General features: G+C 38.8%; 2 protein-coding genes across 2 annotated transcripts; both read right to left on the bottom strand.

Moving 5' to 3' along the window:
- Positions 1-243: 243 nt before the first annotated feature.
- Positions 244-3,414, bottom strand: p2rx3a (purinergic receptor P2X, ligand-gated ion channel, 3a). The gene is made up of 12 exons (XM_072437780.1): positions 3,234-3,414; positions 2,751-2,886; positions 2,446-2,517; positions 2,275-2,341; positions 1,994-2,090; positions 1,846-1,923; positions 1,631-1,772; positions 1,414-1,550; positions 836-929; positions 706-771; positions 549-626; positions 244-477 (listed from the first exon to the last, which is right to left on the bottom strand). Exons 1-12 carry the CDS (start codon positions 3,365-3,367, stop codon positions 364-366), a joined length of 1,215 nt encoding a protein of 404 aa, XP_072293881.1. The 5' UTR covers positions 3,368-3,414; the 3' UTR covers positions 244-363.
- A 1,805-nt stretch (positions 3,415-5,219) lies between these two features.
- Positions 5,220-13,974, bottom strand: ssrp1a (structure specific recognition protein 1a). Its single transcript, XM_072437782.1, has 18 exons — positions 13,887-13,974; positions 13,300-13,383; positions 12,918-13,103; positions 10,886-10,991; positions 10,539-10,732; positions 10,363-10,463; positions 9,827-9,956; positions 9,643-9,746; positions 9,382-9,510; positions 8,910-9,131; positions 8,682-8,754; positions 7,313-7,445; positions 7,086-7,131; positions 6,872-7,007; positions 6,633-6,800; positions 6,443-6,555; positions 6,171-6,336; positions 5,220-5,450 (listed from the first exon to the last, which is right to left on the bottom strand). Exons 1-18 carry the CDS (start codon positions 13,971-13,973, stop codon positions 5,385-5,387), a joined length of 2,244 nt encoding a protein of 747 aa, XP_072293883.1. The 5' UTR covers position 13,974; the 3' UTR covers positions 5,220-5,384.
- Between the last annotated feature and the right edge of the window lie 733 nt (positions 13,975-14,707).

Consider the following 14,707-nt stretch of genomic DNA (forward strand, 5'->3'; position numbering starts at 1 on the left):
TCGATTGATTTGAATTCATTTAAATGAAAAAGAGTCATAATCAAGTTTTATGCTAAAAACAACATGCATATAAATGTTGTATTTAAGTAGGCAGAGCCAAGCTGTAATTAACAAGATACAGTAAGTCATTACTATTCCAAACCAGTGTTGTATAGAGTTCCAACTACTACTGTCTCTAATCTATGGTTTTGTACACCAAAAATGCTATTTGTTATCTCAATGACAAATGAGAGTCTAGTCTTTTGTAAAAAGGTGTAATGCTACAAGTCAACATGTAAAATGTTAAAAAGTACAGAGTCATTTTCAGGTTTATACTCAATTGCGCTTGGATGATAAGTGATTTGATGTGTGATGTTGGAGCAGTCACACAGCTTGGTCTGAAGGTGAAGGCACCCCAGAGTCTAACGAGCTCTTGATCCCCGGTTTGAGTGACAGTTGGCTGCCTGCCAAAGATGCTTCAATCTCAGCCTGAGAAACCTAAGAAAAAGGACTGAAAGTGTTAATGTGTGCTTAATGCGTCATATTCACACCACAGACTTGTTGCTTACCTCTTCAAACATTTTGGCTTTGTATTGGTCAGCTTCTTTCAGAAAGTTTAGCAAAATAATGTCACAGAGAAATGTGCCCTACAAACAAAAAATACTGTGTCAAAATTCCAATTGTGATAATAATAACATAACAAATGTAATTTTTGATCAACTATACCAGTCCAATAGATGTCAAAGCAGCCACCACATTTATGAGTGTTGGAACCACGTCAAACTTTCCTGCCTATAAACACAAAAGTAATTTAACGAAATACATCTGAAACAAAAGTTGTGATCTTCAAACTCACATGGCCAGTGACAATGACATCAAACCGGATGGCAAAGACTTTATAGAGGGACCGATATTCTGTGCCATTTTCCGATTTGTAATATCTGGCATATCTGCATGCAATTGAAGAAAGATTATTATTTAACTTGTTTAGACCAATAACAACATCACACAACAACATTGCCTTACAACAACCCGTCCCTATTTAATTCTCCCTGGTCCCGTTCACACAGCGGCAGTGACTGAATATGGGTTCAAATGGCATTAACTGTAAAATGTGAAATATTTAAATCTTTAATTCAATGAAGGAAACTAAACCAAAAGTATGAATGAAAAATCAGTTACACTTCTAAAATCTAAATTATAGAAGGACTATAATAGATGGATTTTAATTTTTCTTAGTCATTTGCTTGTAGATATCTCCAAAGTGTATCCCTAGTCCCCGATTCAGAATCAGAATCAGAAAAGGGTTTGTTTTGCCACTGTCAGCAACTCCTACTTTGTGTGAGCGCGTATCCAAAGGGGGCTGGTACCAAAAAAGTACCAGGAACTCCAAAAGGTACCTAAAACCTGGTGTGAAACAATTTATAATATTACCTGAAGTTATATCCTTTAGATATGGCATTCTTCTCAAAAGGTTTGTCGAGTCTTGTGAAAGAGTAGTGTGGGACACAATATTCAACATCAAGGTCCAGATTACACCTCCATTCAATGTTTATTCCTATTTCTCCTCCCTAAGTGAGACAAGAGTTATAATAGCTGCACCTCTCTACGCCATAGCAGTAAAATGTGCTGTGCATGTGTGTGTCAGGACCTTGTCGATTATTTCCTCTACACTTTGTCCTGTATGGTTCAAAATGTCCCCCACCCTGAAAATGGGGCAAAAGGGGCTTTTTTCTGGATGATAAGTACATTTTTTTATCTCATCAGCCGTCATGGATGATGGAAAGTTGCCTCTGAAATGGAAATAATTCACATTAAACAGTGCGTGAACAGTAAACAGTTCACAGAGTGACCTATGACACCTACCTGGTGACATCAAAAAGAGGAAAATTAATACTGTTTTTGATGAAGATGGTGAAGTTTCTAACATCAGGCATGGGTTCCCTAGAGAGAAACTGCATAAATAAACATCACAAGCTTGGATGATATCATTATCTGAGGTGTATAAACTCACGATTTTATAGCCTCATTTTCAGTCGGACACCATCCTTCAACCTCACAGAAACCTGGGCTTTCATTGTCCTCTATAAGGCATTTGTCTGTGATAGCACCTGAGCATAAGAGATATAGAAAATAGAAAAATAGATACACCACTTTTAGGACTCATACATCGGTCGTAGGCTTAATTTTACGGCAGATATAATTAATGTCAATTATATCCTGAAATAACATAAATACTGTATGCTATTTGAATACTGTATGGAAAATGCATAGGGGTTTAAAAAGTATCTTTACCACTGGCTGTGACAGCTCCATAATGCTGCTCACAATCTTCATCCATTTTACAATCGAACTGCGATGACTGAAAAACACCCCAAACATAGAATATATGGTCAATGTTTAAACTTTTGTCATTTTCTTACTTGAAATTCTGAGGAAACAATACAAGTAAAAACATTTTCTCACATCTGCGCATCGTCCTTGGAACTGATTCTCTGTTACATAAAGTCTGGTCATTATACAGAACACATTTGTCCCCTGAAAAAACAAAGTATAAATATAGTAATGTAGACAAATTAACATATGAACACTAAAGCGGTGAGAGCCATAAATAAAACATGTAACCACAGCATTATTGACATTGTCAACAGCATAACTCAAAGAAACTTTTACATGGACAACAAACCAGCATTGACTATTGTATTACATGCATAAGTCTGTGTGTAGCATTTAGACTGCTGCGGGGAAAGGCTGTGTTGAACAGACATCACCTCTTGAGGAAAGACATAGTCCGCAACATCATTAATTCGACCATAATGGCGTCCAAACCCTTTGACTTTGGTCATAACTGAGGACTCTATGCCTGTGTCTGTCGACTGGTAAGCTTTCTCGTGGAGGAAGACGTAGCTAAAAAACAAAAAAGCAAAAATAGCTGGTAAAATAATAATATATATATATATTAATTATAGTATTAATTCTAATAATGGTAATAATTATAATATTTATTGCAACCATCCATTTGAATTGACTTTCTGGTTTAGCATAGGATAGAAAATGAGCAAATCCCCCAAATAGCATAGCATACAATTTAGTAATTAACAACAATAGAACATATGATGATACTTTTTGGACATCATTTACTGAACTAAAGTTTTTTTTTACATATTTACATACACATACATATCTAGTTACATAAAACTAATTATAATATTGCAGTTATTATCTTGCATGCAAAAGAGAAATGCATTACTAACCAAACAAAATAGGAGATAATGATGACTTGGACAATCCGGTTGACGATTCCCACTGACCAGCGCTTGACCACTACAGCCTTGTTCGTTTCATAGGTGAAGAAGTCTACAACGCAGCCCCACAAAAAAGAGGACATGGCTGAATGTGTGAGCAGGTACTCGGAGATGTCCAACTCTTTGAGAATCCCACTCAGTCCTCTTGTCATGACGCTTCTCATGTATGAGAACTCTCTGTTCCACTATCTCTCTTGACCACAAATCCCAAGAGTGAGTGTTTCTCCTGCAGTTTAGATCTCCCCTTAAGTGGACTTGAGGTTGGGAGAACTGGTATCACTTTGGGGATTTTGCACAATTTAAAAATACAAAGATAGAGAATCATATGAAAAATGTCTGTGCTTTTAATTGTAAGTGTTAATGTGTTGTTAAATGTCTCTAAATTGTGTAAATGTTTTTATCATTAGTGTGATAATTCTCACATGGGTGGAGTCTGCATGTCCTCCCCGTGCTACCGTGGGTTCTCCAGCTTAGGCAAGATTGGCAACTCTAAATTGGCCCTAGTGAATGAATGAATGTGAGTGAATGTATCGTCTGTGTGTCTACGTCTCTGTTAACTCAGCGACGAGCTGGCTCCTGTCCAGGGTGTGTACCCCGCCTAAGGCCCAAAGTTGAAAGTCGCGAGCCCTGAGGGTAACAAGCAAGAGAAAATGGATTAAAATAATAAACCAAGCAAAAATGCACTAATCTATTTTGATTTCCGTAAATATTTAACTACCATGTTCAAATAAACAAAATGAATAAGGAACATACTCCACTTCCTCTATGAAAAGCAGCCATTTTAACAATTCCATCATGTCCACTTCCTCAAGTTCAGTCTCACCATTAAATAACTTTATAAGTTTATAGAAGACATGTTTTTTTTTGCAGTCTCTGAAGCACAAATGTCCATTACATCTACGAGACAATACAATTAAGCAATGGGAGTGAGTACAAATGTATGCGTCTAGAGACTACACTGTTCCTATGGTGGATCCATTATGTTTGTGTTCAATTATGGTAACCCAATACAAGACACATCAACGTCACAAGTCAGCCACACAGCTTAATGTTCATTTTACAGAGCGCCATAGTGTGCATGGGCCATATATAAATACATTACCACACACATCACTATAAAGGTCTTCACAGTTCACATAATGGTTCAGCTTGTCTGGGTCAGGTTAAATGCACCTCATCTCTCTCCAGCTTTAATGCCAACATCAGGACAGACATTTGAAAGTAAATGTGAAAAATAAAAATGTGAAAAACTACCGTATTCCCTTTCACTAGAAGTTATTTTTTTTAATGATGTGCTGAAGGAAATCAAATCAATAAGTACGCCATTGCTGAAGCAGTTTTTGTTTTCAAAAACCATTAGGCATTGGTTGTGAGGACATTTACTGTGCAATGCAGGAGGTGAACGGCCTCATGGTCAGAACAAAGCCATTAAAAACCGCACTCTTTGAGCCTTAATGTGGCAGCTTTTACAAACCACAGTTTACTGAGGCCTCTACCGTCGTTCAAAACCACTGCCTTTCAGACCTGCACCAGCGTGGCAATCCACCCACCAGATAACACTTTTCAAACTACTACAGTATGGGACAAGCGCAAAAGTCAACCCTTTGATTTTTTATCATGTCTATAGGAAATCATTCATCAAGACATAACTCGGTCAGGAACAACAGTCCTCGTTAAAGCTCGTTTCACATCAAACATTGTCAAGAGTGGCCTGTGTGAGTCCATCTGTCTATCAAATAGTAAAATATACAAGCACACAATAAAATGCTAAATAATAACTTTGTTTCTTAAAAAAACAATGCATTTATTTATATCAGCAAGACAACATGACAAAATACAGTACTAAATCACTTTATCTAAATGAAAAGGAAAAGTTCTGTTCTACCAGCATCATTGCAACCAAACTACAACAATCATCACCAGGAACAAATAAAGGCCTTTCGGGTGGTAAAAGTATTTCATCCACTCAAATTTTAATTTGTAATATGTTACAAGAGGCGACTTGAATGAATGTACAAGAACCAAACTGCAGTCAGCTGATGTCTTTATAGTCCATTGTTGGGTGCATAAACGCTTGGTCCAGGTGTGGTTTTTGAGTATTTAGTCCGACTCTCCCTCAGAGCTTGGTGGAGTGGACGCAGCCTCCTCCTCTTCATCTTTAGATTTCTGGAAAAATAAATCAAAAAGGAAAAATAAATGCAAATGTGTGATTTGCAGAAGGCCAAAATCTATAGCCTTCTTGATTTGCATTTCTCACATCTGTTTGCTCAAGGTAAATGGACCTTCCAAGTAACGCCTACAAGGATCGGGCAGCATGCTGATAAGATGGGTGAATTAACTTCACCTTTGGGTAATTTTAGACATTAACATCTAGAGTAAAAATCCTTCGGGACTTAACTATTGCTATTTTTGCTTTTAATTGTCGTTTCCTCATCAGTAACATATCTGCAGTTGTGTTGAGCTTAATTTTCAACTGTTTGGGAGTCATTTTGCCATCAATATAGATACTGATAGAAAACACTATATTTAGGTTTATAGCTCACAAAAATAATTTAGCTCAAATTAGATGGTGAACACGTGTGAACCTAAACATAGACTTTTTTTTAAGTTAAACACGCATCCTACGTTTTGTCTAATGTTGCACTTCTGAAACTCTTTGCCTGATCATGTCCAGTGCAAACGCTGTTTTCTTCCTGTTTCGTGCTGTCTAGATCCTCAATACACATACATCATTCATACATGTATTATGTAAATGGATATAATGTTCATATTAGTGTATACATGCACAACATGACTACTTTGAGTTGCAATAGCAGGTTCTGATTCAGATTTTACAACGTTATGGCTGAAGGGCTGCGGTTCATTAATAATCCTTGCTGCTTGTACCTTCTTCCTTTTGGATTTGCTCTTGTGGTCGGACTCGGATGAACTCTCACTGGTCTCAATGAACTCTTTGCTTTTGAAACTGTCGTTTGCCGATCGCTCTCGTTCCTTGTCTCCGCTGCCCGACTTCCTCTTTCGCTCCTCTTTTTTAGCGGATTTCTTCTTTTCCCTGAAAAAGCACAATTATTACGTCTTCACAAGGCCTTCCGTGCAAGTCATTAGCAACGTAAATAAATTACATAACCATATAATATATAATACATAAAGTGGCCTACTTCTTAGGACTGGAGCTCGCTGCTGCTGCTGCTCCTCCTCCTCCACTTTCTTTGTACTCTTGCTTCGCTTTGTCATACTGCCGCTTTGCTTCTCCAGCTTTTGTATCCCACTCCTTTATTAAAAGCCATAGTTATATAATAGGTATAAGTTATATATGGTATAATAATATGTATAAGCAAAAGTCATCACCTCTTTGTCCTCTTTGCCCAACTGTCTCCACATCTCTCCAGCCTTCTTGGAGATCTCAGTTATGGAAATGCCTGGGTTCTCAGACTTTATGCGCTCTCGGCTGGAGTTGAGCCACAACATGTAGGCGCTCATAGGCCTCTTTGGCCCGCCAGGATCCCTCCGCTTCTTCTACTCAAAATGTTTTGGTTATTTGCCTTAATATTCATCAAACTATAAACATGTGAGTGTACGTTTCTAACCTCTTTCCGTGGTTTTCGTTCCTTTTTTTCCTTCACCACCTTCTTTTCCTTCTTCTTTTCCTTCTTCTTTGAACCGTCATCCCCACTTCCACTGCCCTCATCACTGCTCTCACTGGCTGAAGCCTTGCTGTCATACCTGTTTAAAAATAAATACACTATTTAACCTAACATCTATTAAACTGATCAGAGAAATTAATCTTTAAAATGTGCTTACTCTTCTGCAATGTCATCATCTTCCTCTCCAGGGTTGAATGACTCATCTAGAAGCAGTTTTTAATTTTAGTAATTGCCATTTAACATTGTGAAAAGAGCTGCACACTGTATAATGCCTTAGTCATGATAAACGTTAGCATCTATACTTCTGCTTTAATCAAATGAGAGGTTCCGTGTCAAAAATGACCAATTGCATTTTGTAGTTCCCAAACGAGGGCCTCCACTTACCACTTTCTTCATCAGAATCGTCGCTGTCATTGCCCTCCTCTCTTATCTTGCCCTCGGCCTTCATCCTCTCCAGGTAGGCATCATGCTGGTCTTCATCAGAGTCACTGTACTCATCATTCTTGCCCTTCATTCCCTAAAAAACAGATTAATCGTTACAAAAACACCAACAATAGAGCCCCTATGGCGAAATGCATTTACCCAAAGCCCAGTGCAGTTTCCCAAAGTTTATAATAAAGCAGACAGCAATGAGCAAGATCAATGTATCCTCAAAAAGCAAAGTGTCCATGCAACTTTCAAATGCTATCTTAGAACTTTCTGCAATAGAAAATAAGTCAATATAAAATACCAGGCTTTGTAGTGATTCGTTTGTGTGCTACTTAAGGTGCAATGGAAGATTTTTCGTCGATTTGAGAACGCAGGTGGAAGTGCGCATGCGCACTCTCCCATGCGGACTGATACAACACACACGTTTGTTTATTAGCGCAACGGAGCGCATCTCATCTCTTGTCTCCCGTAGATTTCCGTCCACTTCTGCGTCAGCTCGAACTGTCTTTCTCCGTCTTCATTTTGCCCCGTACACTGAGGGAACTATATTATGATAGATCCATGCGCTTAGGCGCGCGGAAACGTGGGGACGAGCCACACACGGCTGCAGGTGAGCGGTAGGTGCGTTTCATGATTGATACGTGGCAGGACTAATCGGCAGTCCACGCCACGAGGAAATAAGACTTAGATTTGTGCCAAAAAAATCGTCCATTCAACTTTTAAGTTGTAAATGTCCCGATCGTTTGACACTACAATGTAGTTTTCTGAAATAAATATGTCCTCTTTAAGAGTGAGCGAGTTAAAGGGAGAATTAGAATATCACATTACATTTTCACTGACCCATATCGAGTGTTAACATGACAGTAGAGCTTTGTCATAATTTATAATGCCTTTACTTTGCAGTAGCCTTGCAAGTCAGATTGTGTTTGGCAGTGGACATGACGACAGTGGTGAAGTGTTAAAGCACTCTAGAAGCCCGAGGCCACATATTAGTCAGCAGAAGAAATCATGGTTAGTTACAAATCAAAAGACAAATCAGGTCCTGCACCAATGTTATCCGTGTCATCCAAAAACCAGGATCGCTCCATAACTCAAGCACTCAACTGCAGGCCATGCAATGCAAAAATCACTCCACACCCACTACAAGAATTATTATTATTTTTTCTTTTGTGACGCCTGTGAGCATACCCACCTTCTTCTACATGAATACAAGGACAAACACATAAGAAGAGGGCGACAAATATCAATATCTCAAATGGAGTATGTTTGATGAAAGTGGTTCATCATTATGGTTTAGGATGCAACCAACTAAATGAGAAATTACCTCTTTGAATCCTCTGTTCTTGATGTTAAGCTTCTTTGCATTGACAAAGTCAAATAACTTGCCATACTCCTCTCTAGAATAGACACGGAGAAATGTTATAGTTTCTTAAAATGACACATATTCCACAAACTGCAGAGCAGAAGGACATTATTTAGGAGACTGTATACTTTGCCAGAAGTGTGATGCAAACTAAACATGCCAAATGAAGGGTGAGCGCACTGCTCTAACCTCTCTATGCTGCTGAAGGTGTATTGGTTTCCCTGTTTGGTCTCGATCTCAAAATCGAAGGAGCGCGTCGTGGTGGTTCCTCTGGCAAAGTTGACACATGAAATTTCTTCAAAACGCAGGTGAACGGGCGGCTTGTGCACATAGATGAACCCACGCTCTAATGGATACAGCAGGCCAGAGGATGCTTTGTAGGAGCAGGTGATGCACTGAGCACCGGAGTGGCTGTGGAAAGAAACATGTCTAAGTGAAAAGCTTATTTTAATACCAGCATTACAAATGGCAATATATATATTTTTTAAATAATCTATTTAGGTTAATAAAATATAGCAGTTATGGGAATGCGCATTAATCAAAGGTAAATCAGATTTTGTTTTGCTCTTCAGCCACTAATAGCACCAATTGAAAATAAAAATTGCAATGCGTCTACACGCTTATTCAAAATTTGAATTTTTTTCGTTTAAAAAAAGCATACCCCTGAAAATTCCCTGGCACTGTGATTTTCCTGTTGACCAGTGCCTTCATCACTCGGCTGACCATTTCATAGAGTGAACCTGACATGTTCTTACTGAGTTTGCCTTCATATTTACGCTCAACATCTTCCCTGTAAGACAAAGAGAAAAAACAAATTACAATACAATTGTCAAAAGATCTATTCAGAATTAGTGTATATACTATTTCACCCTCTAGTGGATGTTGCAAAACAGAATTTATACCACCAGTGAAACAAACTTACTCGCTCATGTTGAGTGTGAGGCTGAGGTCCTCCTCTTTTGAAAAAAGCAAAATAAGAAAATGGTACCGAGTCTGACCCTGTTTAATTGGGGGATCCAAGCTAATCTGTAGACAAAACAGAATATTACTACAGGAACAAAATATTTTAAATATGTATACATACATGTGCGGAAATACACACGTACCACAAAGAACATCTGCCTCTGGTCTTTGTGAGGCAGCAGAAAAAGCCTAAGGACAGTTGTGTAAGGAATCTTGTAATCAAAGGTCTTTCCGTGCAGGTGAAGAAATGTTGGATAGATGCGAATATCATATCTGAGAAAGGAAAATAAGTTTAACATTTTGTAGCAACCACATTTACATTAATTTACAGGAGGTATTTCTGCACCATTATCATTTGTGTTTTTTTTAATTCCGGTATATTCATTTTTAAGTGATGCTTGAACCTAAACCAAGACAGAATTGAGCAATTATATTTTCCCCTCAGGGCCATATTCAAATTCCTCCTTGTGGTGGTGGGCCAGACAAATGAGATTATTGGTGAAACAATAGGCTACTGTAATCTCACTATGCTATAATAATTGTTAGCATAAACTTGGGGTTAAAACCAAGGTATTTTTGATAAATATAATTTGAAAATATTCACAGGGACAGTAGTAGTAGTAATAATAATAATAATAATAACATCATTCATATCTGTGGATATATTACAGTCGATTACCTTCCTCTGGGTGTGAGACATTGTAGTTCTTTGAAGACACACACTGCATCTCCGGTGGCTTGAATCACATCAGCCTGAGACAACACATTCTCGGCAAAAGCCTAAGACAAACACCAAAACTCAACGGTTAATGCTCACAAATAAGCAGATTTTTTCTAAAGCGAGCAGGGCTTTACCTCCACTGGGTCCTGACGCTCATCTGACTGATTCGGGGGGACATAGAAGCGCACCTCCATCAAAGACACTTCTGTCTCATCAGTTTGGTGAAACTCAAGAGTGACTTCATTTTTCCCAGTGGCACATTGGGAAACATTGGACAGTGGGATCTCAAATGCTGGGTTATCATTTATATCAAAAGATAACAGTGGCCCTGAAACAATACAAAGAACAGATACTGATTGATGAAAACCTGATGGTTAATATGGATTTTTTTTGTGCCATTAATAAACATTTCATTTTTAGAAATCAACCCTACACCCAAAGTAGCACTTTAAGCACATTTAGCATGTATACATTTATATACCTGAAAACTTTGCTGTTCCCCAGTTCCATCCCTTAACACACATGTCTTTTTCTGTGACATCCAATTTGTAGTTAGTCTTGAAAAAATCTGATATCTTCTCAAAGTCCTGCAGAGAGTAAAAAAAGGATACATTATTTTCATAATGTCAAGCGGTTACTTGGCAAAGGCTGGCATGTTTTGGGTCATTCCATAACCTTAAAAAGGGTAAAGAGAATGTTAATTAATCAAGACATAATTATGACCCCGCCTGCTCCCGAGGCCTCTTGGGAAGTCCGGAGGTGCATGCAATCCATCCGCTGCCGTCTGTTCTCCACCACTGACAATCAGCATGTTTATTTATCCTGCAGGGCCGCTTACAACTGTGCACAAGAGCCAAGCGACAAACACATGGTCAGCCTCACACACACACTGCTACGAGCACACGCACATGTGGAAGTGATTGTGTTGTTCGAGTTAGACGAGAACAGGGCGCTGTGGGAAGCAGAGTTTATGCACCTGGATATCTGCCTGTCCATGAGGTTATTAAAGCCAATTAAAGCTCAGCTTTGGGTTTTGTTACCTTGGATCCACACCGTGTTTATAGGGCCAATCATATGAGAGCAGATGTGTTAATGTATAAAAATCTGACTCCGTCAAAGTGTGAATGTGTCCCTGTTCATTCATCAGGCCTGCTGTGCTCTGTTTATCCCTGCTCATTACAATTTTGGCAGAATTGTTGTAACGTAGCTCAGTTAATCATAATAAACAAAGACCCCCCACTGAGCCCCGCAAGACATGCCTGTCTTTCATCACTGTCTCCTACACTGGCCCCTTACATTTTATAGGGCTGATTATGCTACTTAATAGGGGTAGCCGTAACCTGATACACAAGCAATTTTATACTATGTAAGAAAAGTTTAAAATGAGGCATAATAGATTGAAAACAAAAGAAATGTTGATGGTTGGAGTGACGACTGTGTGAGCACAGCAGCCATTCAAAAATAATGTAAGGCTAGTTTAACTAATATAGTGACAAGTAGTCAAACAGACACCTTCCTTGCCCTTATACAGAAGTAACAGTACTTTTCCAATGTATAGATATATAGACATAATGGACAGTGACTTGTCTTCAAGGACACTTGCAGGTCAAAGCACGTCTCAAACCGTCTGCTGTTTGGCCCAGCCTCCTGCCAGGTCCCCATTACAGACATTGTGTGTGAGATAATAAACAATGACATCAGAGCCTTTTCCCTGGGAATGAAGATCCATCTTTTAAAATATGCTGATTAACCCCAGGAGACACAGACAACACATCAATGCCCACTGCTTGCAAGTTTGAATTTCCACTATTTTACTTGGACTCCCACACAGAGAAAGTTAAAAAGGGAAGATTAAAAACAACATTTCCGTCATTTGTCTTCAGTGCCAAATTGTTTCAGTGAATTGATACAAACACCGAATTGTATGAGTCAGTGATTACACTGTTTATGTAACGCACATGCTAGCACCAGTTTCCCTCATTAATCCCATTAGGAGCTTCAGGGACAAGACCTCATTCACATACTTTATTGGAAACACATACACATGGGGTGGGCTTTTCGTAAGATGGTAGTGTTTTTCTGTTAAAATGTCAGACAGGGGATGGAAACTAATCAGCAGTCGTCTGCTTGTGTAGGCTCTACCCGCCATAAACAAAGAGCAGAACAAGTCAACAATGTGTCTGAGATGTTTCACTGCTTCCATGCTTTCCCTTTAAATAAGGAATAATTATTTCCCAGAAATGGGATAAAACAAAAAGACCCATGTTTGCATTTAAATACAACACTAAAAAAGGTCAAGCAGCACAACTTTTCTAAAGTTTTAAACTACGGTACAAAAAGTAAAGTAAGTAAAGTCTTACAAGTTTTGACAAAGGGTTTCATGATTTCAGATGGAAACTGGCCGCTATAATCTGGTGCAGAACACCCCTTTTTTTAGGAGCTAATGTCTCTGTACATTGTCTCCTCAAACAAAGACTAAAATAAAACTTTCAGTCTTTGTGTTGTACACTCACCGTATCCTTGAAGCCGTCATATTTGTAAATGTGTCCAGAGCTGGTGCCCAGCTTGATGCCGTGACCCAAACACACTCGTCTCCATTGAGCTTGGTTCAGGTCTGAGGCTGAGATACTGTCGACTTTACCGGTCTTGCTGCTTTTATAAACCACATTCTGCTTGTTGAATCGCAGACGCCCCTCATTCTGTTAAGATAAACATTTTAGTTAAACTGCCATTTCACATGCCAACTTAATTGGACAAATCAATTTCTTATGGCACCTAAAGAAAATTGTATAATATTTTACATTAAGCTTGTACATGATTTTGTAATGAGACATTTTATATATAAAATGTAAATGCAAAATTAAATATTTAAATTAGTATTATTAAGATACTGACCCAGGTGCCTTTGACTTCCTGATAAATGTCATTAAACTCCAGTGTGTCTCCCATCCTTACAGCAGACTGACCGATGAGAGGTTGCTGCAAACAAGTATGAAATTAAAAACAATGTAGTATACACTGTACATGCCATGCACCCATCTTTATGGTTTACATTTATAAGAGTTGTTAAATCAAAAGGTTAAATAATGTTGCTGAAACGCTAGTTCACCATGAGTAGCCATGATGACAAATGGTACTGATGAAGACTGATGTGTGATTAGATTTTTTATGAAGTCGCCAAGTTACAAGAGTAATCATAAACACTAGGTACCAGCAATGCCTCACTTTGTCCAATATACAGTCTAACAACAAATAGCGCTTCTTTGTTCACACTCTGCACAGAAGAATTGTGATGATAATGCACTGTGATTTTGCGCGCCGTGCAGCGCTTCAAGGCCGGTGACAATGAAAGAAAGCAGAGCACGTTTTTGTGGACAAAGTTAAGCTCACAAAAAAAACGTGCGGTCAATTACAGCCTCGACACGCTTTCAGAAGTCTCCGAACTTAGTACAAAAATACAGCAGAGAGACGTGTGATCTTACTGTTGATGTGCTGCAGTCGTTTCGCTGCTTCCCGCGTGTAGCATCAGCGGCTAGCGTCACGTCATCGCCACCGGAAACAAACCGCATATTGAGTGATAACTTCCGGTGTCACGCTTTTACATAAATAACTAACATGAAAACGTTAACAATCAAACATGTCCAGGTCATGGTTTCATTAAAACAACAACGACACGACATTGTGTTATTAAAATATAAAAATGCGTGACTTTAATACAATAACCCGCAATTACCACTAGATGTCGCACAAAACATCTACAGTTCTCATTCTGGACTGAGCGCGCGATGTTGAAAGCAGTTGAGAGATTATATCAGCCTGAACGTTTAGATGAGTGAGTCCTGTCCAAACGTCGTGCTTTATCCTTGACAGCCTTTCACACAGCCAAAAAAAAAACGTCTAGAAAAATAACAATAATAATAATAAAAAATACCATTGTTTAATAATAAAAATGTAGCATTTTAAAATGTCCTAAATAGGCCTTAGAAGGCCTAAGCACTTTGAATTGCCTTGTGTATGAAATGTGCTCTACAAATAAACTTGCCTTGCCTTGCCTTGCCAACGCATTCCATTGAAAACTAATTGGCCGCCAGCTTTAAGTGTAATTTGTGATCGTTTCGTGTCATTATTCCTCCAGCTCTTTCTCATATAATTTGCAGCCCCATAGAGTAAGGATCAGTCCGGGAGTAAACAGGCGCATTATCCTCCAAGGCTGCCTTTTGCACTATTTTGGGCTGCATGGCTTTTGTAGCTCTAGGTCCGATGACCCCAAGGCGCGCCAATGTGAGGCGCACGTATTGAGGAC

Source organism: Eucyclogobius newberryi, unplaced genomic scaffold (genome assembly GCF_026437365.1).
Source record: "Eucyclogobius newberryi isolate DKJ021-1_F unplaced genomic scaffold, fEucNew1.0.hap1 SCAF_11, whole genome shotgun sequence".
In the NCBI taxonomy this organism is placed as follows: Eukaryota; Metazoa; Chordata; class Actinopteri; order Gobiiformes; family Gobiidae; genus Eucyclogobius; species Eucyclogobius newberryi.

Excerpts from the sequence above, each read along its gene's own strand:
- ssrp1a (XM_072437782.1), bottom strand. The coding sequence starts at position 13,973 with ATGCGGTTTGTTTCCGGTGGCGATGACGTGACGCTAGCCGCTGATGCT. Across the intron at positions 9,132-9,381 it reads GTGCCAGGGAATTTTCAGGG|CCACTCCGGTGCTCAGTGCA; the intron begins GTATGCTTTTTT and ends TTCTTTCCACAG. Across the intron at positions 6,801-6,871 it reads AACGAAAACCACGGAAAGAG|AAGAAGCGGAGGGATCCTGG; the intron begins GTTAGAAACGTA and ends CATTTTGAGTAG.
- p2rx3a (XM_072437780.1), bottom strand. The coding sequence starts at position 3,367 with ATGTCCTCTTTTTTGTGGGGCTGCGTTGTAGACTTCTTCACCTATGAA. Across the intron at positions 2,887-3,233 it reads ATTATCTCCTATTTTGTTTG|CTACGTCTTCCTCCACGAGA; the intron begins GTTAGTAATGCA and ends TTTGTTTTTTAG. Across the intron at positions 2,518-2,750 it reads ACTATGTCTTTCCTCAAGAG|GGGACAAATGTGTTCTGTAT; the intron begins GTGATGTCTGTT and ends TTGTTTTTTCAG.